Genomic DNA, 26743 nt, shown 5'->3' with positions numbered 1-26743 from the left:
AGTGGGTTATTGGACTTGTTTTGCGCATGCTCAGAAAAAAGGCCGGGTGCGGATTGGTTGCCTTTCAGGCGCGAGCTGGCTAGATACCTCAGTGAGGGAAGGAAGGCGTCTCAGCCATGTTAGTTATGGTAGTTGGAAGTATCGCGGGAGTCCCCAGACTAAGGACAGCGAGGCGTGTGAGGGCGATAGACAGTCGCGGAGGAGGAGGAGACCATGCGGTGGCTGCGCGGTTTGTGCGCCCCGTGGCCGAGGCGGCTCCTCCGCGCGGCGCTTAAGGCTCAGCACAGGCCTCTCTCGGGCTCCGTGGCGCTCGAAGCAGGTGGGGAAGGGATAATATCGCAGCGCCTTTGGCACAACTGAGGGGTTTTCTCTTCGCGCGCTTCTGTGGCTAGAAGGCCAGTTCTGCTGAGTGATAGGAAAGCCTCAGGTTAGGAAGCGCGCGCATACAGTTGTGGGAGTTTCAAGGTACAATCAATCATACGCCTGGCTTGATTCTGTCAAACTGCTGAGCGAGGTAGTTGAGCTGACTGACTTTCAGCCATAGTAAACAGAACACTGTATTCCTTATTACACTATCTGACACGATCCTGGGTTAGAAATGTTATTTCCTAATTGGTTCTGTTGTTGGGAGGGCTGACTTGGCCACGGTAGTACACGCTTTGGTTACATCCCGCTTAGACTACTGCAACGCTCTCTACGTGGGGTTGCCTCTGAAGACTGCCCGGAAGCTGCAGCAAGTCCAACGCCAGATTACTAACGGGTGCTGGGTAGAGGGAGCACACCACTCCGCTGTTACGCCAGCTCCACTGGCTGCCAATTAGCTTCCGAGCACAATTCAAAGTGCTGGTGTTGACCTATAAAGCCCTAAACGACTCCGGCCCTGTTTACCTCTCCGAACGTATTCTCCCCTACTAACCATCAAGATTATTAAGATCATCTGGAGAGGCCCTGCTCGGTCCCACCGGCCTCGCAAGCGCGCCTGGTGGGGACGAGGGACAGGGCCTTCTCGGTGGTGGCCCCGTGACTCTGGAACTCTCTCCCCCTGGAGGCCAGAACCGCCCCATCCATCCTAACATTTAGGAAATGGGTGAAGACGTGGCTGTGGAGTCAGGCCTTCGATGAATGAGACAACACCATAGGACCCTGGATGGAAGTTGATGTAGATCCATTTTAATAGGACAACTGACCACTGTAGTTTTATATATAGTGTTTTTAAAGTTGTTTTTGTAATTGTGATATATGATATTTTAATGAGTGTATATGTTTTTTATGGCTGGAAACCGGGCTGAGTCCCTCAGTGAGGTTGAGAAGCTCGGTATAGAAAACTGTGAAATAATAAATAAATACATTATAAAAAACATGGGGGAAAGGTTTTGTTTTTGCGACCTTTCAAATGGCACATTGAAAGATTTAAAACAGCAGCCACAAAAGTTTCTGGAGTAGAACCACTACTTTATTTATTATTATTTATTATTTACAGTATTTATATTCCGCCCTTCTCACCCCGGATTACAGTGCACATATACATGGCAAACATTCAATGCCATTTAAACATATATAGACAGACACAGAAGCAATTTAACATTCCAGCTTTTCAGGCTTCATGAGGTTATGCTCAGTTCTGGCCATAAGGGAGCTACCGCTTTACTGTCCATTTGTGACACTGAGTCTTTTGATGGAGTACCTCATTCTTCTGCATGCTGCCTGAAGGTGTTATGGCGTCGTAAATTACTTAAATTGGCCTTCCCACATAAAGCGGTCCCTAAATGTCCTATGTGACAGATCCAACTGTTTTTCGGGCTGCATAGGCCGACAGCAAGCTAGACTATTAATGATCGGGAGCTTACCCCGACCCGGGCTGCCTTTAAACTCATTACCTCTCGGTCAGTAGCGATTTAATGCAGTTGGCTACTAACTAGCTGCGCCACAGCCCAGTCCACTTTAAAAGTAATTGAACAGGAAATAACACTTTCAAACCGGGAACAATTTTTTAAAAAAATGTTACACACTATTATCCATCTGTAAAACTCATCTTTTTTTTCTTTTTCTTTTACAAAGACTGTAGAAGTCCCACTTTGCTTTTACTGATTGTCCTCTGTCTGTCTGGATTTTTCTAGCAGCATCAGCATTGGGAAATTGGGCTGGAGAAACACAGGCATTCAGTGTCAAGGTGCATGTTCCACAATAACATTTGAAAAGCGGGAAAGAATGGCTTAGCAGTCCTGGCTAAGTGAGGATGCTTTTTGCAGACTTTAGTTCTGCATTTAACACCATTTTCCCTCATAGGCTGGTGTCTAAACCTTTGGATCTTGGATTGTCATATTCAACCTGTTCCTGGATTATGGACTTCTTGTTGCACATTCCCAGAGGGTTAGATTAGGTCACCATAACTTGTCAGCTCTCAGCACTGGGACACCATGAGGCTGTGTTTTGAGTCCTCTGCTTTATACTTTGTGCACACATGATTGCACCCCCATCCTTCATAGTAATATTATTACCAAATTTGCAAATACAGCTTTGGTGGGGCTTATCTCTGAAGGGGATGAGTCTGCCTATTGGGATGAAGTGGGCCGGCTGCTTTTGTGGTGTCAGGACAATAATCTGATTCTTAATACCAATAAGACCAAGGAGCTCATAGTGGACTACAGAAAGAACAGACCAGAAATGCAGCCCTTGTTTATAAACAGAGACCAAATGGAGTGAGTGGCCAGTTTCAAGTTCCTGGGTGCCACTGTTAAGGAGGATCTGACCTGGGCATCCAGACGGCAAGCCTTGGTGAAGAGGGCCCAGCAGAGACTGTACTACCTGAGACTTCTGAGGAAACAACTGAATGAAAAACTGCTGCTAACTTTCTTTCACTGTATTATAGAGAGTGTCCTAACGTGCTGCATCTGTGCATGGTTTGGAAACTGCACAGTGACAGATAGGAAGGCACTCCAAAGGGTCACCACTCCTGCACAGAGAATCATTGCTTGCTTTCTCCCCCCTTTGGAAGAACGTTATAGGTCCTACAGCCTTAAGAAAGCTCAGAGCATTCTTGGGGATCCATCTCACCCAGCATGTTCTTTTTTTAATTATTGCCACCTGAGGCAAGGCAGGGACAAACAGACTGAGAGCTTTTATCCTAGAGCTGTGGCTATGTTGAACTCCATGGTTATGCATTGATGTGGCAGTGGTAGTGGGAGCGTTGAAGGATGGGTGTATTATTTTGTCCTGTGTGGGGAAGTCATCTAATTTTGTTGTACAATGACAATAAAGTTATTCTATTCATCTGTCCTATTCTATTAATAATTAATAGAATATTTTTTCTTTTCTCAAGATGTTAATAGTTTTGTTTCCCGAACTAAAACATGTGGGGAACTGCGCTCTACTCATATAGGTCAAGAAGTTACCCTTTGTGGATGGATTCAATATCAGAGGTAAAGAGAAATAAAACTACAATTTGTTAAGAATATAATAATTGTTCATCTTACATAGTTTAGTATCTTGTTTCCAGCAATGGCCAGTCAAATGGTTCTGGGAATGCCACAAAATGCTTTTGTTCATAGTTTCTCCTGCTCCACCTAAAACAACTAGTATTTAAAGAACTCTGTAGTAACTGCTAGTGGCTTCCCACGAATGTTTGTCTCCATTTTGTTGTATGCCTTCAAATCAGAACAAAATTGGTTCAAAGTCTTTGACTTCCTCTGAGGCTATAAGAGATTGACTTGCCCAAGGTCACCAAGTGGATGTTTCTGTCTGAATGGGGATTTGACCATGGTCTTCAGTGTTGAGTTCAGCGCTCAAATCACTACACCTGGCATCATTTTTTGGAATCAGCCAGGCAAATATACCCAGAATCAGGACTAACATTTGAGGCACCAAAATGTGTGTTAACCAATGCTATTCATAGTATCCTTTGTCCTGCTGGATGTCCATTTTTCATGTATAAACATTGCTCATGTCTCCTGACTGATCTCTTTTTCTATATTAAAACCCCGCAAACAATTTAAAATCCTTTTGGCAGGATACTTCCACCTCATAATTATTTTAGTTGACTTTTCCTAGGTGATTAATAAAATTTGAAAGCTAACCACTTCATTGCAGCTGTAGTGACTAGGTATATTTCAGCTTTTGCTTTGAATGCTTTTACTTGATCACTTTACAGTCAGCTTTAGTCTTCCTTCTGCATCCTAGAGTACTGAAGAATTTTTTGACACACTATTTGAACCACTTGCCATCATTTTCAGAAATACTTGAAACCAGGTAAGATGGTAGAAGACTGGAAGCATCCCTCTCTTTCAAAAAAAAAAAAAAAAGGCAAAAGAGACCAGTCAACCTGACCTCAATACAGGTTGAATCTCCCTTATTCAAAATCTCTTGCTTGGGACAAGAGATTTTGGGGACCAGTTTTTTTCAGTTTTGGAAATATCTGTATTTGCAACTACATAGTGAGCAAGGAAAGGGAAATGTAACAAAACTCAGTGGGAAACTGATATGTTACTACCTCCACCTCTCAAAGGCGGAAATCATTCCATGACTTTTATTCTCTTTTGGAAACCAATGTAAATCATGATTTTTAAAAATTCCAGTTGCATTCCAATATGTTATTTGTGCACAGGACACCATATGGCAGCTTGAGTGGAAAACAACTCATAGATGTGTTCTTTTTTTCATAATAAATACAATGTAAGTTCAGAACATGAACACCTTGGATTTCAAAGGTAGAAGTCTCAACTTGAACTTCCCCACGGAAATGTAAACTGGATTCTCGTGTTGAAATTGGTGGTAGTTCAGATGGGTCAATTAGGTCTGCTTCTTTTTCTCTATTGACTTTGAGCTGTAAACAAGAACATGAAAGGAAACTGAAATGAGATTATACTGTAGTTCTTCATTAAATTTTAAAAGTACTATTTCAGAAGGTTTAAGGAAGACTATGTGTTTTTCTCCAAAACCATTCTTCATAATTTAAGCTAATGTTTCTAGGAGTAGGATCTGGCCATTCTGTAATTTTACCTTTGCTCCATCTAAGACTCGAGGACTAGGGTTCAAATTCCCACTCAGACATAGAAGTCCAATGGTTGGCTTTGAACAAGTCACATAAGTCGAGCAATTTGGATGTATATAACAAAAAACAAAAACCTGGCATGCTTTCTGCTTGATTTGTAATCGTTCTGCTTGCAGTTATAAGTTATAACTATAAATTTATGTCTCCTTGCACTAGACAGGGGCAGTTTGTTATTTTGAGAGACTTCCAGGGACTCACACAGATTGTTATACCTCAAGATGAGGTAAGAGCCATCAAGTGATGTTTGTATAGTTGCACTGCTCTGAGTTATTGTCATGTGTTTAGGCCACACTTTAAACTATTCTAATTCCGAATTTGTTGTTTATATGCCTGTTAGCTGTAATTGTTTATATTTTTAAGTACATAAAACCTAGAGTTTCTTTCTTCTGCCCTTCTAACATCCTAGCTATCAGTATATTTCACTCCTTTTCATATTTCATAGTGCTGGGCATGAATTATTTGATAAAATGCTGTTCCTAAACTTTAGTAGGCATATGTCTCCACATAAGCAAAATATCACTTTTAGGGCCCTTCTACACTGCCATAAATAAATCCAGATTATTTGTTTTGAATTGGAATATATGGCAGTGTAGACTCATATAATCCAGTTCAAAGCAAATAATGTGGATTATCTGCTTTGATAATTTGGATTAAATGGTAGTGTAGAAGGGGCCTTAGGTGTTTATTTGAGTAGAGATTGAGTATCTTGAAATATTCTGGACCAGAAATGTTTTGGATTTTTTTCAGGTTTTAGAATATTTTCATATACATTACGAGAAATTCTAGAGATGGAACCTAAGTCTAAACACATAATTCATTTATATTGTGCATATTTTTATATACAAGGAGTGTAGGTTATTTTGTGCATGAAACCAGTTTGTGTGTATTGAACAATCAGAAAGCAAAGGTGTTCCTAATTCAGCTCCTTATGTGAACAATTTTGGATCATTTCAGATATCAGATATTTGAATAAGGGATACTCTACCTTCAGTGCAGTACACCAGGGATTTTTCCCTGGTCCCTTGATTTAATTTTGCGACTGAGTAAAGGATATCACTACTACCACCCCTCTAGTAATGAAATCTTACACAGTGCACATGCTGATGCAGCTGCTGATGAGGATTCTTTGAGCAGGGTTTTCCAACCAATAACACAGCCCACAACAACACAAAAAAGTTTTTTTCTTTGTGTCTTGTTTTTTAAGCCTTTTTCTGTGGTTATTTGGGATGCTGATTTAGAAAATTGCATTGGATAGATCACATCAGCTCTGGTTTCTTAGATATGGTTATCATGTATTTTTATGGGTAAGGAGATGGCAAATGGTAGAGGGGATATATGCTGTATCTCAAAAACTAGAGTTGATACCCAGAAACGGGTGACATCCCTCATTTTTTAAAACCCTCAATTTTTAAATCCCTCCTACGAGATATATCCTATCTTGTCATACCCAGCGTTATTTTTTAAATTTTAAATCAGTACATCTGTCCTGGCCATAAGTTTTTAAATCTTGTGTGTTATTGTTATATGTGATTTATATTATTTTGTATTGCTTTATATTGATGTTATTGCTTTTCTGTTCTGATGTGTTATTGGGCTTGGCCTCATGTAAGCCGCTCCGAGTCCCTTGGGGAGATGGTGGCGGGGTATAAATAAAGTTTTATTATTTATTATTATTTAATCAGCTAATCACAGGATATGTTATTTTGGAGGTCTACAAAACTGGCGCCGAGGGAGACATTCACTTAAAAAAAAATCTCCACCTGACATGTGTCAACAGATCTTTCGTTGAATTGTTTGAATTTATTATTTTATTTCCAACATTTGTACCCCATCCTTCTCAACCCCCAAAGGGGGACTCACGATGCCAACACATACAGAATACATACACAATATATCACAACATTACACATTAAATAAATCCATTAAGTTAAAATCCATTTAAAAACATTAAAAACCATGTAGTGAAATCCAATCCAATTCAGCGTCCAAAGATTTTGTCAGAGCCTATCCATTGTCAGTTCATGTAAACATTGCATTGAACACATGTATTCACTATGAGGTCCACTGTTAAACAATTAATATCAAAATTAGATTGCTAGACTGAAATTAATTCATGATTAAATAATCAAATCTTATATTACATTGGGAATGATCCCAAATGATATTCGAGGAAGCAATCTCAAGTCTCCTCTATATGATGTTTGTCTGCTTTAATATGTGTTGTTTTGTAACCTGAAGTATATGTCTTATTTGATTTGCAGTTTCCTTATCTCTATATACCTAAAGCAGTGGGAGGGGCTGCAGGTCATGTGACTGACTCAGTGACAGTTTAGAATGTGCAGGTTTAAATAGGATGACAGTTAGGGAAAGTCAGTTGAGTATTGAGGAATGACTGTTAGAGAGAAGTGTTGAGTGAACCTTGTGTATAGAAGTCTGTCAGAGTGCAGAAACCAATATTATTGGAACTATTGAGGCTTGTGTTTTATTTGAAAGTAAACTTTTACTAAACAGTACTGTATAAAGCAACATAGTTTATGAAGAAACAGTTAAAGTACAAGATACAAACTCTGAAACGTTACTGAAGTCTTAACTTTTGACAAGAAATGTGCCTGTATCTTTAAATACATGAAATTATCAGTAAACAATCTTGCTATTTTTAAAAGAAGTCTGCTTTCATCATTGTTTGCTGAAAGCATCAAACAGAAACAAAAACATCTACATGCGATCATCCATTACCAACCATCTTCTGCTACCCTGATTAGGTTGTGATCCTAACAGTTCATGATCCATTATCCCCAATAAATGATGTATGTCCTAATTCGTATACATTACGTTCTCATTTCTTTAGGCTGCTTCTCATGTAAAGAAAATTTTGTGTGATGTTCCTGTTGAATCTGTCGTGAAAGTGACTGGGACTGTGATCTCCCGGCCTCCAGGACAGACAAATCCCGTGAGTGCTTTGCTACTCCCCACTCTCTTGATGTGAATGTCATTAAGCTACTTTAAAGCGCCAGGCATATGGCCAGTGCGGCTGGGCACTAAAAATGTCTAAATGCCAAAGCAATGCCAGAGCACTTCAAAACAAAATTTGAAAGATTTTCTGTTCCTGGTTTGAAAGTGTTATTTCCTTTGAAAGCCGTGGTTCTACTTCAAAAACTTTGTTTTTGTGGCTGACACAAACTACGTTGCATTGGTCAAGACTTGAGCTGTTCATTGAAAAATTAGAGCAAAATGTGCTGCAGATGTGCACATAGTTTTTGCAGTTTAGTAAGCTTTTTCCTTGTTTTTATGATTTAACTAATTAGGAAATGATATTTATAACCCAGGAACAAAAATTGTGTAACATAGTGTCATCAAGGATGTATTGGAAGTGGTTAACATTTTTTAAAGACAATTATCACTTTCCTGTTTTAGAACATGCCAACGGGTGATATAGAAGTGAAAGTGGAAACAGCAGAGGTCCTGAATTCTTGTAAGAAACTACCCTTTGAAATGAAGGACTTCACCAAGGTGATTTATCTCCCTCTGATTTCTGCCGATTATAATGTCTCTTGTAATTCTTGCTTTTTTCCCCAACTCTTTTCATACCACTCAAAAGCAGTGGTGTCAAACTTTTTGCCCTCCAAGTGTTTTGGACTTCATTTCCCAGAATTCCTGGCCACTTGACAAGCTTCTGGGAGTTGGAGTCTCAAATATCTAGAAAGCCGTAAGTTGGACACCTATGGTCTTAAGAAAGAAACAGCTTGAAAAGAAGCCTCTGTTGATGCAATTCTAGTTAGGAACAACCACACTTTTTGGAAAGTTGTGTTATTTCCTTAATCAACATAGTGTCAAAACAAAATGTAACCATTAGCAATAACTGCAGATAGTGAGATATGTGAGAATGATACCTGGAGTTGAGGAATACTGATATGCGTAAGGGCTGGAACATGTTTCCACTATTTAAAAAAAGAAACAGAAAAATCTACAGTACCTTTGGGCATTTTAAATTCCATGGCAAGAAAAACTTTCCAATTAACACATCAACTCTTACATTTACAAAGCAGAAAAAAAAAATAACTGGGTAATGTAAACTTAAAGTGTGTTGAAATAAAGCAAACTGTTGATCTGTAACAAAAAAAATGGAACAGATTTGTATTATTGCCATTCTTTCATATAAGAATTGCAATTTCAAAGCAAACCATTGGGGCAAAAAAATCAGTGTTTCTTTTTTTTTTAAAAAAAATCAAACATTTTAAAGAAGAAAATAAAATAATAACACTGATGTTTAAAATGTCTTTGCTTTCTGTATTGTCATAGAATACCCAAACGCTCAGCCAGAGCCTTTACTCCAGACAGCAGATAGCATTTCAGGCAGGAGATCCTGAAAAGAATCTACAACTGGTCACACATTAAGTTACAGAAATTGTCTGAATGTTTGTTTTTGGCAAAGGCAGATTATTACATTACATGTAAACATTATTATTCATTTATCTTAAGAAAGATTTAGGATTCTGAGCAAAGACTGAAATATTTTACATTTCATAACACTTTCACTTTGATACTTTTTGAAGCTAATCTGATGATTTTGAACAGTGATTTTTCCCCTTTTGAAGCTATTGCCTATCCTCTTTTGCTTAGAAAACTGAGGCTTTGCGAATGCAGTATCGCTATTTGGATATTCGTAGTACCCAGATGCAATACAATCTACGGCTGAGATCCCAGATGGTGATGAAAATGAGAGAATATCTCTGCAACTATTATGGTGAGAAGAGTGCAAAGAGTTGCCATAGCTTGTGAAGCAATTTCTTTTCCCGCTTATCTTATATCTGTGAAATATTGTTTTAGGGTTTGTAGATGTGGAAACTCCAACATTGTTTAAGAAGACTCCAGGGGTAGGTACGCTTATGTTTCTTTTTCTGTGGCTGTATTTTGTGATACTTTTTTTCTGAGGTTATATTTTATAATTTCTCTAAACTTTTTTTCCATAAAGCATTTAGAAATGCCCAAACCTCTGGGATATATGTATCAAATTCAAGGCCCACAGGCAGAAACCAGCCCTCTGTGTCATTTTATGTCGTCCCCCCCCCCCCCCCCATGCCGGACTACAACTCCTGTATTCCTCATCATTAGACATCATTAGAGCTGATAGGAACTACAGTGGCACAATGGGTTAAACCCTTGTGCTGGCTGAACTGCTGACCTGAAGGTCGACGGTTCGAATCAGTGAGACGAGGAGAGCTCCCATCTGTCATCTCCAGTTTCCCTTGTGGGGACATGAGAGAAGCCTCCCACAAGATGGTAAAACATCCAGGTGTCCCCTGGACAACGTCCTTGCAGACAACGCCCTTGCAATACTCCCACACCAGAAGCGACCTGCAGTTTCTCAAGTCGTTCCTAACACGAAAAAGTAATCTTTTTATTAATTGATCAATTTTTAATGCTAGGGTTTAATATACTTTCCAAAACAGGGAGAGAAAGGATATTTGGGGGCGGGAGATGTGTGACTAAAACAAAGTAGGGCTTTGACACCTGCAGTCCTAATGAATCTACCAAGAAAAAATACCACATCATTACAGATCTAGCTAAATAACACTGCTATAATTGCTAATAATGTAGATTGTTACATTATTATGTTTATATTTCTTTATATCCCACTTTTTCTTTTCATAATGTGACTCAGAGCGACTAGCATTAAAAGCATTACAGTGCATTTTAAAATACAAATATTAAAATGTTATGAAACACAATTAATATTTAAAACAATTTAATTAAATCCATAAAAACAAAAAACCACAGCAGCCCCTGACTTAGTTTTCTTATTGCTCAAAAACCTTTCAAACATTATTTTGACATGTCCATCAATCCCACATTAATTTGGGTATTTTGGCCAACTCAGCAACCCGAACAATTCATTATTCTATCATCAGTCCTTTAATCCATTTCCAATGCACAAGAGGCACATGGCTTTGGTTGTGCCACTACTAGCATATGCCACCTGCAAGATTCTGGCCTTTCATGTTTTATTCACAAGACCATCTAAAGTCAATTTCTGCTTTACATTACACTTTCCTTTTAATACTAGGGTGCAAAAGAATTTGTGGTGCCTTCACGGGAGGCTGGGAAATTTTATTCATTGCCTCAGAGTCCTCAACAGTTTAAGCAGCTGCTGATGGTTGGTGGTCTGGACAGGTGAGTTTCTTTGGCACAAGGAATTTTGGTGGGAGCATCTCTTGGAACAGCAAGAGCAGGGAATGACTGTAGTTCCTCAGTTCTGAGATACACTTTCTTTCCCTACTTCTTAAAAAATGGAGTGCATCTTAGAATTAATCGCAGGTGCATCTTGTGTAGTTTTGCTGTTAGTGGTGGTGATACTGAAATTTGTCTGGGTGTTACAACTAATGGTATCTTACAATGAAAGAAATACGATATTCCTCAAACAGCGACCAGAAAAGCTGCATGGTTTGTAGAGAAACTGATCCCTTTATGAGTTATTTGGTTCCACAATAAAGTTATTAACAGGCAGTAAAGGAAGGCCTCCACAGATTGATTTAACATGGGAGCATATGTTCATTCTCCTTTGGCAAAATGCTCTGCTTAATAGGAGAGTCTGTTCTCCACTCCCCTTCACTGTACTTGTCGTGCCCCAGGAAGACCCTCCCAGTTTACCCCTAGTTAAGCCCTTTTTAGTTATAGGGATTAATATTTTATGTACAGTTTCTGGGGGGTCAGTCTAGACCAGGGGTCCTCAAACTTTTTAAACAGAGGGCCAGGTCACAGCCACTCAAACTGTTAGAGAGCCAGATTATAATTTGAAAAAAAAAAATGAATTAATTCCTATGCACACTGCTCATATCTTATTTGTGAGGCAAAACCACTTAAAAACAATACAATAATTAAAATGAAGAACAATTTTAGCAAATATAAACTTATTAGTATTTCAATGGGAAGTGTGGGCCTTCTTTTGGCTGATGAGATAGGATTGTTGTTGTTGTGTGCTTTCAAGTCATGTCAGACTTAGGTTGACCCTGAGCGAGGTCCGGGTAAAAGACCTTGGAGGGCCGCATCAGGCCCCTAGGCCTTAGTTTGAGGACTCCTGGTCTAGATAGTCAAGACAGTCACCCTCCCCCTTTAAAAATCCCCTCAGATTGAGCCTCTGGCAAGGCACTTCTGGTTCTTGGAAGAATCAACCTTTTTCATGATTTGAAGGTGAAGAGAGAGGAGGCCCAAAAGGTCTACAAATAGCATGTCCAGTTGGAACTGCATAAGTTGTATTCAAGCCCAGTTAGAGTTAAATATTGAAATCATCTTAGAGACAGTTGAACACCATACAAGAAAAATACAATAAGAAGAAATAAAGATTCAACAGCCTCCCTTCAGCCAGAATTGTATCTATCTCTTAAAGACTTTATCTCTCCTCATAAAAACTTTGTAGTGATACTCAGAAGGAGATAAAGTCTAAAATTCTTGTCAGTTAATAAATTCCTGTTTGATTCAACTATATAGTCTCCGATCTGTTCCCTGCACAGCCAGTTCACCTTTCAAGTAGTTAAGGTAGCATGGGGGCAGAACAGTACTGTTGAGATATGAAGCCAATAGAAGAGTCAAGTCTAGAGAGGTTTGAACTTCAGGAACTTGACCAAAAAATACCCCTCTCCCACTTGCTGTGTCACTACAGAGGAATAACTAAGACATACATTGTTATTAAGCTCTTGAGAAAGAAGTTACAAAGCATAATTTTCATCCTTCAATTCAGTATTCTCTTCCTTTCATCATTGAGTCTTCTCTGCCCTTTCTTCAATGCTCAGCCCCTCCCCAACTTTTTGACTACAAGGAGTTAATTACCATATAACATCAATCCTGGATGCACTTTTCCTCCCAAAACTGAGGCTCCAAAAAGGGTGTCCTGCAATCAGTGGCATCTTGGAATCACACATTTTTTCAAAAGGAGGATTGGGAGGGAAGCCAGACATCCTGGGTACCTCTCTATCTCACTCTCTGGTGATGGTGAGGGGCGAGAGGAAACCTTATGCTTAGTCAAAGAGAACTTTTTCCAGAGAGAAAGAGGAAAACCCGATTTGGATCCAGGGCCTCCGGATTTTCTCTTCCCCCCCCCCCCCCCTCTCTCTGCCTTTCTGCAGCTGCCTGCATTCCCAATGACACAAAGCAGCATGAAAAATAAAAAGCGGGAGAGAGAAGTCCATGACACCAGGCAGGCTCAAATAAAAAGGGTGCATCCTAGAATCGAAAATACTCTTTTCCCAGAGCATCTTACAATCAGTCTTATACAGCAGTACAATAACCTTTCAACCTTTACCTCCAATGGCAGGTATTTCCAAGTTGCCCGCTGCTATCGAGATGAAGGTTCAAAGCCAGACAGACAGCCTGAATTTACTCAGGTGATTGGCCTCTATTGCTGTTTACTTTAGTTTATGTCATAAGAAAATGTGAACATGTGGCCAGGATCATATCAGTCAACTTGCTTTTGCAACAGACTACTAGTCACACAATTTGAATTGTAGCAGCTTATGCAGGGAGGCATCTTAAGGTCTCCTCATGCAAACAAAAGATAAATGGTTATGATAAATGCTGTAGCAGTGGCTGAGTCCAGCCAAAAATGCAATTGTCTATCGGACAATGGAGCAATCACCTTCTGTGTGGATTGAGACCAACTTTGTCTAGAGTAGAGCTTTCCAAACGGTGTATCGTGCCACATTACTATGTTGGCTGCTGGACGTCTTGCGACCTCTGAGTTTATGTGAAAGAAGCAATAAATCATATTTATTAAACATTTATAAATGAAAGGTTTTCATGAGTTATGTTGTGTCCCCATATTTTTTGTCATTACAATTTACATATGTGTCCCTATCTCTCATAAGGGGTTGTTGATTTAACCTCCACTTTACTAGTAAAAGTAAATTACTGTGTTGTGCAATGATGTACGTTTAATGAGTGTGTTGCCAACATGAAACATTTGGAAAGCTCTGGTCTAGAGCCTGCTGTGCATTAGAAGAGAAGGCTTGGGGAAAATCACCTCCCAAAATGGGACAAGCAGTTACTCCTACTGTACTTTGGTTTTGAGCCAGGGAATAAAGAGGGAGAAAGCTTTAGATAGAATTAGCGTCTGTCAAGTTGCATGTCCTGAGTGATCAGACGTAGCAACATTATTTGAGTTTTCTACTCCACCAGACATGAAGAGAATCCCAGTCGGTGTTCCTAACTGCACATTGTATGCACAGTCTGTCTGGCTACTATGGGACATGATCTCTCTGTAGCATAAAAGTTTTTTTGTGTAGTTTTGGAACTGAGTTTTGAACATCCCAAATTTGAATTTACTGGTTAAGAACAAAGCCAAGAACATAAAAATGTGCCAACTGCTATTTGCAGTGGTGCTTTTTTGTCTAAACTATCCCTGAGTGCTCCCCTCCCCCAGTTGCTGCTCCCAATAAGCTTTGCTCTCAGTAAGGTATGTCCGAAGAACTGTCAGTGCAATGTTGTTGCTCACAGTGTTAAGCCAGCATTTGTGACACACCCAAGAAATGTCAGACTATGATGAAGTATGTAATGTGCTTTAAATGTATTTTCATATAGTTCTAATATGGATGCCACAAGATTGTATTGCTAAGATGTATTGTTTATGTTTGAGGCTGTGATTAAGTAGCCATGAGATACTCTTTACTAGGTTGTGAGAAAATTCGGGAGTATCCGGATTTCAGAAAAGCAGCCAAGCAGCTGCAAGGATTGTTTTGACTTTCACATCCTTTGTTCTGCCTAATGTGTTCTTCCATGTCTTGACGCTTACTGTAATGGATGTGTTTTGAATTGCTCTAAGTAAATTGAACCTTCTTTGTAACCAGACGTCTTCCAGAGTCCATGTTTTTTCTACTAAGCCTGGGCAAATCTTCCGCTTAACTCTGACAAGAAATTGTGCATTTGTGACACACCCAAGAAATTGTGCATTTGTGCCATTAGTTCAGTGCTATTATAACATCAATAGTTAGCATAATCTAATACTTTGGCACATGGTAGTGAAAACTGGCAACGTGTGGCCCTCTAGATGAAACAAAGCTACAATTTCCATCAGAGATTGCCAACCAAGCTGGAGGTGAAGTATAGTGGGAGTAGAAGTTGGAGGGCAGGTGTTTTCCATCCATGGGATTGTGGCTACTACGTGGCCAATAAGTGGACTGATAAAAGTGTAAGAATAAGTACAATTGCATATTTTGCCATTTGAATTCATTGGGTTTTTTTTTCATTCATCAGTATCTCAGACCTAAGTAATGGGAACAATTAATATCATAGTATTTGAGACTTACTTACCACCCCCCCCCCTTTACTCTTTTTCTAAAGGTTGATATTGAGATGTCATTTGTAGACCAACCTGGGATTCAAGCTTTAGTAGAAGGATTGCTCCAATATTCCTGGCCTCTGGAAAAGGGCCCCCTCGATACACCTTTTCCTTCAATTAGCTATAATGAGGCACTGTCTGTCTATGGGACTGATAAACCAGACACTCGTTTTGCAATGAAGGTATGGTCTTATCCAGCAATATTTATTGAATTGTGTTCATCATATTTAACATGTGTTGAAACCCCATATTTTGCCAATGCCATTCACCTAAAAAGATAAATGTATAGACTAGATTAGGATTTAGTTTTTATACATACCCATTTTGTGGCAGTTCTATAATTACAATGGATAACTAGTCTCATTAAATTATATCAAAGTATCTAGGTGTAACCCGTTATTTCTTGCCAAAGTGATTGGTGCTTCAAACTGAGACATAACATGCTTAACTTACTGAAATTTATCCAAAGCCCAGTGTCAAAATCAAACAATTTGTGAAATTGTTTCTGTTTCTGACTTGCCAATGTCTATTTAAAAACAATAGAACATCATCTTCATAAAGTAAGCATTTGTGCTGATGTCCATTAATTATTCAGCTTCATTATTAGAAGATTATGTGTAAATTGATTTGTGAATGGCTCGATGGTTAATGCCAAAAGTAGTGGGGAAAGATCACATCCTTTCTTTGTGCCTCGAGTCAGACCATATCTCCTTGATATGGATCGAAACTTTTGGGTCCTTAAAATGATTGCACAAAGTTTGAAGAAAACTGTTCCCCAAATCTGACCCCACCCAATTAAACGCCTTCAACACATTAAGGGAAATGAGAGAAACTTACAGTTTGGGGGGAGGGGGGCATCCTCCCCCTTCATTTGCTCAATTTTATAAAATTTCATTTGTTATTTTGTCATAGCTTTCTGATTGCTTCCTCTTCTAGGATAATGCTGGTGGTCCAATGTGTCCACGTTATGTTTTGTAAAAATGTATATGAAATTAGGGAATTGGTATTGAATCTCCCCCCCCCCCCAAAAAAAACCCCATCAGAACTCTAACATTATCAAACTGCCCTCAGCTTTTAATATTTGCTGAAAACACATTTATTTCAAAAATATTTATTTTTTGATCTCAGTAAAAATTTATGCATCATGATCTGTGTATTCATATATTGTGTATATTTTAAATTATAATAATGTTCTGGTGTGTATTGCATAAAAGTTACAGATCACAAGTCTGTAGGATCAAAAATTATTTTGGGATGAATTGAACCACCCCGCTGTTGTTACAGGGATGGAAAGTGATGTTTCTGCATGCCTAGTCATAGTTACTCACATTTCCTAATTCCAATTATCAGATTACTGATGTCAGTGATGTACTCAAGAACGTGCAAATTGAATTTTTAGAGAACCACCTCAGTGAACCCCAGGGCACCATCAGAGCCATTTGCATACCCCAAGGAGCGGTACGTGATGCTGGGTCTTTCAAATATTACTTGTAATGCTGCCAACTGTATAATCTATGACAGCAATGTTCTTGTTCCTTTTACTTTAAATATCTACACAAGAATAGCTATTAATAGTACAACAAATAGCAAATCAGTGGTGAACAAAAAAGCAAATGAATTGTGAACTGTATCTTTTCAGGGTAAGGAAGTATATTTGTCTTATTAGAGATGTGATACATCAAATGTATTATTTTAGCACATTCTATACAGACATGTTTTTTAAATATACTTAATTTTCGTGCTCAAAATTGTTGGAAGAAACAGCAGCTTCTGCACTTGTCTTTGCTGTTCTCTTGTCCACTAAATGGCTTAGATGGGGAGGAATTAGGCTTTTTTGTCTACTTTTTCTGCTTGCTTTCCTCCCTCTGTCAGATATCTATCCCAAAGATTTTTTGGGAAGATAGCAGTGCCTGGTTCATTCAGGCTTAGTTATGTGGCCTCCCCTGTTGTAAAAGAAAAATAGCTGCCCCACAAGGAGTCCTCCTGCCTCTCTTCTCCATCTGTAATTTGATAGAGGAGGACATTCCACACCCTCCTCACCCTCCTTTTTTCCTCTAGATTGGATTAGAAAGGATCAGACAATTGTTCCTCCCTCAATAAATGTTGCTGCTACTGAGGATTCTAAATTTATTTTTCTACCTGTAATTTGTTTATTTCAAATGCATCATCCTCAACTGTGAATGGCATAAAGACTTTCATTCCAGTGATAATATCTCACAATGCATTTTGTCAAACAAAAGCAGGGACATTTTTAGGAGTTGAAAAGATCATTTTATGAGAATGTCGAAATAAAATACTAGTGTTCATTCACCAGTATTATACGCATGTGGGGGAAGAGATTGAGAATTATTCTTTTTTTTGTACCATGTACAAAAATACCCAAAGGTGCCAGATCCAATCTGATTTTGGAAGATAAATTGGAGTAGCCCCACTTAGCACTTGGATGGCAGACTACCAGTGAGGACCAAGTAGTCAATATTTTTAGGCAATATTTCAGAGCCAGCAACTGGCAAGACCACCTCTGAATATTTCCTGCTTAAGAAAACGCTATGTAATTCATGAGGTCATCCTAAGTTGTCATGTGACTTGAAGGGATATGCATACACACATTATTAAAAATGTGTTTACAAAATATAGAAACCCCTCAAATATTTCTGAAGCCAGACTGAAAGGTTTAGTCTTAATAAACTAGTGAGAGTGGTGTCTTTTCTGTCTTCCTTTCCTCACATATCTCCCTCCACACCACCTTTTCTTCCTGGAGATGTATAACCTGCAACTCTTGCCACTAAGTGCTCAAAGTGCTTGGCATGGAAGTCCCTCCTCCTACTTTCTTTGGCTTTGCTGTGATGGTAGTCTGTTTTGGCTTTCATTTGTTGTTTAGTGAAGACTACCTAATTGTATTTATTTATTTATTCACGACATTTATATGCTGCCCTTCTCACCCCGAAGGGGACTCAGAGCAGCTTACAAGTAAAAAGTAAATACAATATAGTATATTATTACCATAGCACAATATTAATATTATATATTACATTGTAATATAACATTATACTGTATATTATTAGTAATATTTCATTTAATGTAAAATATATTGTTATAATATCATATTATATGTAGTATTATATTGTATTACATTATAATATTATCAATATTATATGTATATACAATATATTATATTATGTTATGTTATGTTATATTATAAGCACAGTGCAGGAGACAAGATGGAACTGCTTTCCTGGCCCCTCTCTTCACTCTGATCTCAGAGCAGCGGTTGGTGCTGGAGGAGGAGGGGGTTTCATTTGTTGTTTAGTGAAGACTACATAATTGTATATTCTGCATACTGTTACTGTGACTGATTCCTTACTGCTTTACAACATTTATCTGGAGTAGGCCTCCACAACTTGTGGCCCTCGGGGTATTTTGGACTTCAGGTCCCAGAATTCCTGACCGTTGGACAATCTGCAGACCTGATCTAAAATATTATTATGTTCAGTTATTGTTGTTGCTGCATTTCTTCAAGTCATTTCTAACTCATGGCCACCCTAACATGAGGTTTTTGGCAAGATTTGCCTTCTTGTGCAGCGGAGAGAGTGACTTGCCCAAGGTCACCTAGTAGTTGTTTCCATGACTGCATGGAGATTTTAACCTTGATCTCCAGAATCCTAGTCCAACACTCAACTACATGACTGGCTGTTACTGTATATTTAAAATCTAGAATAATGTTGCATGTTCTTTTTAAAAGCATGATGCTGAAATGAAAGATGCAGAAAAGTGACACAGAGCAAGTTTATAACAGGCATAATTCAACAATTTGTGCATTTTTCCCCTTCTAGAAATACCTACATGATAAAGACTTGTCGAGGTTAAATGAAATGACAAAATCCCAGTTTAACCAGGTAGGCAAAAAAACTTTCAACCTTCTGTCAGGAATTTCCCCTAAGCTGTTTGAGATGTGACTTTGTTCGAATTCTAATCTTTTCAGTGACAACAGAAGAGGGGGACTTCCCCATGTTAGACTCATTTGAAAATAAAAAATATAATGCTGGTGCAAAGCATGTGGTTTTAGTAAATCATACCCATCTGGTTAGACACTGAGGGGGAAACAGGTTTTGTACTCGGGTCCTATTCTGCGTATTTTAATATGTATTTTATAGAAACACATCGTAATATGTATCTTTTATAGAAATACATTTTAATATGTGTATTTGTTGCATTTTTACAATGTTTATGTGTTTTAATTATTCTGTAACCTGCCTTGTGCAACGAGAGGTGGGTAAGAAATAAAATAATAATGATGATGATGATTATTATTATTGTTACTGTCATGTTGTCAAAGGATTTCATGGCCAGAATCACTGGGTTGCTGTGAGTTTTCCAGACTGTCTGGCCATGTTCCAGAAGCATTCTGTCCTGACATTTTGCCCACATTTATAGCAGGCATCCTCAGAGGTTGTGATCTCAAAACCTCTGAGGATGCCTGCCACAGATGTGGGTGAAATGTCAGGAGAGAATGCTTCTGGAACATGATCATACATCCTGGAAAACTCACAGCAACCAATTATTACTATTACTTAACTACAGAAGTCCTTGGTTCTGATCTAGGAATCAAGGAGTTCCTATGAGACCCAAAGAAAGCTGAGAGAGCTCAATCAACAGCTGTTAACCATAATAGTAAAAGTTACCCTTCCTATGCAGAAACTTATAGTCATTTGCACTGGGGATAAAGGACATGGGATGACCATCACCATCGTACCCTGTATGATTGGCCAGTTGTTAGGGCAAAGTGACATTGTAGCAGCCATATGCTACTTTGAGTAGCTGAAATGAAGGAGAGGGTATAAGCAGGAGGGGATGCTAGCAAAACACCCATAGCACATGGATGTGAGTACACATGAGAGTCTGTGGATTGGAGTATGCAACAAGAAACTAGAATCTGTCCACCAAAATATCTTCATTGTTTCAAGAAATCTTGAGAAAACTATGATCGTAGCATCTCTGTCTTGCATTCTTCCTTCTCATGCTACAAGATTGTATCAGTGACATGTGCAGAAATGTGACACTTGGTGTTATTGCTGAAATATTGTAATGTACAGTCAACAGTTTTAAAAATAGATAAATGGACTCCAATTATTTATTGGTATTTTTAAGAGACTCAAGAGCTGGCATACTTTGAAGGGAAGTATCTGATTCTTCCTTTCTCTTGCACAGGCATTATTGCCCTTGATTTTGAGGCCTGATGGGAGATTGAAGTCGCGACTTGCTAAATTCCTGAATGAGAGTCAAAAATTGGAGCTCCTCAAAGCGGTTCAGGCCAATGTGGATGATGTGGTGGTGCTGGCAGCTGGAGAACAGGAGAAGGTGGTAAGGAAGAAGTCCAAGTCTTCTGTGGCATCAAAAGTTTGTATCATAGCTAAGGCAGCTATTTCAGCCCAGGATGAAGGCCTGTCTGTCTCCTGTCTCCTCCTTTTTACAGTGGTACTAGATTCAGTTTGCGTAAGTGTCTTGGAAATCAATTTTCTCTGCAGCTTTTTTGGGCTATATTCCCATACAAACACACACACACACAAGTATACCTTTGTAACTGTCCATTTTAACTGCATGTTCACTTCTGTTTAATTCCTATTTTTTCCTTTGGAAGCCACCCTGAATCCCTTCAGAGAGAGAGCTGGTTAAAAATAAAGTTGTTGTTGTTGTTGTTATTATTATTATTATTATGTTCATTCATTCAGTCGTTTCCGACTCTTTGTGACCTCATGGACCAGCCCACACCAGAGATCCCTGTTGGCTGTCCCCTCCCCCATTATTATTACATACACACATATATACGTACACAGCATATATGTATGTTTGTGTATATACAGTTTTTGGAATGGCAATGTAGAGTAGCAAATGTGTTTGGTAACTCATAGTGAATGTAGCCTTGCTATCATGTATGATGATGCGACAGTTCCTTAAGCATACTATTTTTCAACAGCAATAGTGGGTTTATCAGCAAATGGTGTTCACTTGGTGTGAATGCAGATTGTTTAGGCCTTCTCATTAGCTGATGGCTTATTTTGCTGATAGCCATCATTGGAAAGGGTTTATAGCTAGAGTAAAAGAGAAAAGAAAATACAAAGTATTGAATCAGACAATCTTCATGATCGAACAAATAAAATAATACATAGAGCAGAGGTACAACTTTCCCAAGGGAGGAAGAGAGGAGAAAAGTTTTGATAGGTGTAAGTAGTAGATAAGTATAGAATTATAAAGGATAGGAAAACAGAACTCATCAGATTGTTATGAGAATATATGGATTTTTTTTTCATTAAGGTGACTGTGACAATGTTACATTTTACTTATATAACCAAACAAAAATATATATTTTTTAAAAGAGAACCGTCTGTGAAAGAAATAAACTATGGCCCCCCTGTTGGAGCATAGCCTCTTCGCCTTCCACCTTCCTTCCGTGTCTCTCTCTGCCTTTTCATGCAGGTTGAGTTTACATTTGCAATTCTAATGTGCCATTGAATTTAATGCACACCTCAATTTTTAGCCAAAAAAGGGGAACATTGGACTCTGGTAAATACATTGTCATCAAACACCCCCCCCCCCCTAATTTGGACGAGTGGTAAAATAAATTAATAAAAATATTTATTGGATCTGTAGTACTGGAATTTTTTTAAAAATTGTCTTATTCATGAATTATCAGTCTCTCCTGTGTTTTCAGTGCTTGACATTAGGGAAAGTGCGGCTGGAGATTGCTGATCTGCTGGAAGCGAGAGGCCTGCCACTTCGGAAACCTTCTGCCTTTCACTTTTTGTGGGTGGTAGATTTCCCCCTTTTTCTCCCGAAAGAAGATAGCCCTTCAGAACTTGAGTCTGCTCACCATCCTTTCACTGCCCCTCACCCCTGTGATGAACATCTTCTCTACACAGAGCCTTCAAAGGTGATGTTGTACCTTTATTTTCTAGCAAAACTTTGCGTATACAAAAGTAGACAGGGTTAGAGAAAAAGAAAGCCAAAGCTGCTCTTGCTGGACTCTTATCTTGTGCTTTCACGTCATTTGCCAGAAGGCAAACCTATCACATGGTTTTCTTGGCAGAATTTGTTCAGAGGGGGTTTACTGTTGCTTTCCTCTGAGGCTGAGAGTGTGACATGTCCAAGGCAACCTAGTAGCCTTCCAAAACCAAGCAGGGATCCAAATTCTGGTTTCCCAGTGTCCCAGCCCAACACTCAAACCATAAAGTCTTTGTCCTGTGCCAATTTCTCATTCGTATCAGGATGTCCCTCCGTTTCAGTAGCCAAGAATAAACAGAATGGTCTTTGCGGCGGAAGGATACTAGAGACAAAGTTGAAGTACTTTGGCCACATCATGAGGAGACAGCAAAGTCTAGAGAAGACAATTATGCTGGGGAAAGTGGAAGGTAAAAGGAAGAGGGGCCGACCAAGGACAAGATGGATAGATGGCATCCTTGAAGTGACTGGACTGACCTTGAAGGAGCTGGGGGTGGTGACGGCCGACAGGGAGCTCTAGTGTGGGCTGGTCCATGAGGTCACAAAGAGTCGGAGACGACTGAACAAATGAACAACAAGCGGCACAGTATCACTCCCATGCCCCATCTTTCATATTACTACTGTAATGCAACCCCATAGAATCCCATAACTATGCCCCAAGGAGTCAAATGATACGTCCTCCACTATCAGCTCAATCCTCAGGAGTTTGCTATTAAGACAAGACCACTACTGCTAAAAGGAGGAAGACAGGTGGAAAATTAGAACTTAGAGCAATGGGTTCAAATGACAGGAGAGGCTATTCCATTTGAACATGAGAAAGAACTTCCTGTCTGATAGTTCAATAGAGAAACTCACTGATTCAGAGAAGCCAATTGGCCATCTGTCGGGAGTGCTTTGATTGTGTTTTTCCTGTATGGCAAAATGGAGTTGGACTGGATGGACCATGTGGTTTCTTTCAACTCTGGAATTCTGATCCCGTGAAACTCAAATGCTTCCAGAAGAGGTGCAAGTTGTACACACAAGGGTGTTGAAGGATGATAGATATGTGGCTGCCATGTATTGTATATATAGGTATTTTTATTAACTGTGTGCTTAACCACAGTGGACCATTAATTCTAGTGGAAAAATTAAATATGTGGATACATCTCTCCATATTATTAAATCAATAGAAATTTGTTTGTTTATATTTTTATCTGTCATTTTGCTACATCATTTACTTATAGGAATTTGAATTGTGATGGCCCCAAGAGCTTTTCTTTCTCAAGATGTCCAACTCCCACTACTTTCAGTAGGACTCATACACAATGTATATTGTACTCCTTGCAAACTACATCCATGAAGTGATAGCCCTTTCTCTTTTCCCCAGGTGCGTGGTCAGCACTATGATTTAGTCCTAAATGGTAGTGAGATTGGAGGTGGTTCCATTCGAATTCACAATGCAAAGCAGCAATCTTTCATCCTTGAGAAAGTGCTGAAGGTAATGGAATGCGTTTATCAACCCAGCAGGTTACATTCTTGGCTGCCCACTGACATTAATATTTCGTATATGCTTGTGGACCCTCAACCACATAGTATGTGATTGTAATTATTTTAATTTCTAGGCTGTATGCTACAGTAGTTCTTAACACTGCAACCTCTGTTTCAGGAGGACACGAAACCACTTGCTCATCTTCTTGAAGCTCTAGATAGTGGAGCACCGCCTCATGGTGGAATTGCATTAGGTTAGTACGTGCTTTTTTAACTGGACATTCAATTAAATGAGCTATTTCCTGTATTTTGATATAGTGCCAACTTTGCTTTCAAAAATCAACTTCTACAAACCTAAGTTACAACTATTTTGGTATTAGAATGAGATGCTGGGTTCATAAAAAATTAATGGAGCAAAAGAGGAGTCTACTTGAGTCTCTGGAACTGGAAAGCAAACCATGATATATTACATATGAAAGTACTTATGTGCTAGAGCAGGGCTGGGGAAACTTTTCATTTGGAAAGATGCATTAATTCATCTGTAATCAAATAAGGCCACATTCCAGAAACTTCAATTCGATGCTTTAAAATGTACATAATTTTGTAAAATCACAGTCATAAAATCACATAAAATCATAAAATCACATAGTCAGTAAAACAACATAATTCATATTACAATAACACATTAAAACAGCAATTATATCCAATAACTACAATGGTCAGTCGTCATACTAAAATCGATTGTACATCATCTTCCATCCATATCTCAGGGTGTTGGCTCACTCATTGAATGCCTGTCTCCATAACCAAGTCTTCACCTGTTTCCTGAATGTCAGGATAGAAGGGGCGGTTCTGATCTCCAGTGGGAGAGAGTTCCAGAGTCGCGGGGCCACCACCGAGAAGACCCTGTCCCTCGTCCCCACCAGGTGCGCTTGCGAGGCCGGTGGGACCGAGAGCAGGGCCTCTCCAGACGATCTTAATAATCTTGATGGTTCATAGGGGAGAATACATTCGGAGAGGTAAACAGGGCCGGAGTCGTTTAGGGCTTTATAGGTTAACACCAGCACTTTGAATTGTGGTCGGAAGCTAATGCTTTTTTCTTCCAGGGCTTGATAGACTGATCTGCCTCATAGTTGGAGCTGGAAGTATTCGAGATGTTATTGCTTTCCCCAAATCCTTCAAGGGAAGAGACCTGATGAGCAATGCTCCAGATCACGTTAGTCCAGAGGAACTTAAGCCGTACCATATTCAGGTTACATGGCCTTCAACTCAAGCTCAGGAATGAATAATAGCTTACTGGATATCTGTAACTGGTGGAAAGATGGATTTATCCTATTTATTACTAGACCACTAACGCACCTTCTTTGATTAACTGTGCTCTCCCCTCCTACCCATCACTCCCTAAAGAAGGAAGAAATGTATTTTCTCAAAAACACTGGTTTGCATGAAGTTGCAATTCGTTGTAGAAACTAAATCATGTATATATATGGACTCTTCCAAGAATTGAACTGATGTTTGCTTTACTGGATGATCATGATTAAAGCCTAAACTATGTTGTCTATGATAAATGAAAACTTGAGACAAATGAAAAACATCACAAGTAGTTGCCTGGACTACCAATTCTATTCCTACTTAATATAAACCATGGTGTCTTGTTATCAGGGGAAATAACATTAGGATTGGAAGAGATTTCGTTAGATGTAATACATCATTTTTATACGTTTTGTAAAGAAATGCCTTGTTTTAATAAATCATGGGCACAGATTCCATTGGCTTGGCAACTGTGGTTTACTCTCTAAACTTCCATCACGGCAAAGTAAAAAGAGGCTTGAAGTGACACCGGAAGTCATTTTCAGTTGTGGTTTGCATTTACACCTAGTTGCATTTAGTTCTGCTGCTGCCATCTTTGGCTTGGGGAGCTGTCCATGTCAGTTCTGACTTATGACTAGAAAGTGAATGAATGTATAAGGCAAATGTCTTTCTTCCCAGCAATATTTATTCAGTTGCAGTTTTCTTCTGAGCATAATAGTATGAGTTTCCCCAAGTCCATGCAGTGAGTTTTGTAGGCTGAGTGAAGGTTTGACTAGGACAGCACTTAAAAATACAGTATATACCAATTCTAATAAGTACTTTATCAATTTATTCCTGTGTTCAATCACTTCAGCCATAAGCAACTGAATATTCAGATGATTTTGGCCTGCATTTCCCATTAAACTTAGCTACCATTACCAATAGGAATTTGGAGAGATGGGCTAGAAAGATGAACTACATCCAAATATATTGAAAGAACTTGCAGAATTTCACAACTACACGCAATTCTCTGAAATTTTCTGAAGAGCAGAAGTTCCAGTTCCAGCAGACTAGAAAACAAGTGTCTCCATCTTTTTTAAAAAAAAAAAGGGGGGGGGGGCTAACCATTCCTTCCCAGTCAGCCATACTAGTATTGATATACTAGGAAAGATTCTGGAGCAGATCTTTCAAGAGACAATCTGCAAGCACTTAGAAAGTAATACCATTCAAAAAGCCAATATGGGTGCATACAAAAACAAGTCCTGGCAGATGAATTTTATTTCTCTTGTTTTGTTAAAAGTTACAAGCTTGATGAAGGAATGCTGTGGCTGTAGCATATCTCAATTTCAGTAAGGCCTTTGACAAGGTTCCACATAACATTCTCACAAATAAGCTAATAAAATGTGGGCTAGGCAATGTTACTGTCAAGTGACTTGGAAATTGGTTGACAGGCTGAACCCAAAGGGTGCCTACTAGTAGTTCCTCAGCCTGGGAAGAAGTGACCAATGGGGTGTCTCATGCTTCTGTCCTGGACCCAGTACTGTTCTTTATTAATGTCTTCAAGGTTTAGAGAGGTTTATCAAGTCTAGAACTGACACCAAATTAGGAGGTATAGT

The 26743-nt window shown here is 39.0% G+C and overlaps 1 protein-coding gene across 1 annotated transcript; it reads left to right on the top strand.

Annotated features, from left to right (window-relative positions):
• Positions 1 to 93: 93 nt before the first annotated feature.
• Positions 94 to 25602, top strand: DARS2 (aspartyl-tRNA synthetase 2, mitochondrial). Its single transcript, XM_060774390.2, has 17 exons — positions 94 to 319; positions 3320 to 3419; positions 5204 to 5270; positions 7896 to 7997; positions 8462 to 8557; positions 9668 to 9791; positions 9875 to 9921; positions 11112 to 11218; positions 13356 to 13425; positions 15377 to 15556; positions 16725 to 16832; positions 19208 to 19270; positions 20583 to 20735; positions 22084 to 22302; positions 23737 to 23847; positions 24016 to 24091; positions 24944 to 25602. Exons 1-17 carry the CDS (start codon positions 214 to 216, stop codon positions 25120 to 25122), a joined length of 1908 nt encoding a protein of 635 aa, XP_060630373.2. The 5' UTR covers positions 94 to 213; the 3' UTR covers positions 25123 to 25602.
• The last annotated feature ends 1141 nt before the right edge of the window (positions 25603 to 26743 follow it).

Source organism: Anolis sagrei, chromosome 4 (assembly GCF_037176765.1).
Source record: "Anolis sagrei isolate rAnoSag1 chromosome 4, rAnoSag1.mat, whole genome shotgun sequence".
Taxonomy (NCBI): domain Eukaryota; kingdom Metazoa; phylum Chordata; class Lepidosauria; order Squamata; family Dactyloidae; genus Anolis; species Anolis sagrei.
Note: the sequence above shows the minus strand (reverse complement) of the source record. Positions and strands in the feature narration are given on the sequence as shown.

Bases quoted from the DNA above. Each gene is read 5' to 3' on its own strand.
- DARS2 (XM_060774390.2), top strand. From the start codon at position 214: ATGCGGTGGCTGCGCGGTTTGTGCGCCCCGTGGCCGAGGCGGCTCCTC. The intron at 320-3,319 runs GTGGGGAAGGGA...TCTTTTCTCAAG, and splicing joins CTCCGTGGCGCTCGAAGCAG to ATGTTAATAGTTTTGTTTCC. The intron at 20,736-22,083 runs GTAAGGAAGAAG...CTGTGTTTTCAG, and splicing joins CTGGAGAACAGGAGAAGGTG to TGCTTGACATTAGGGAAAGT.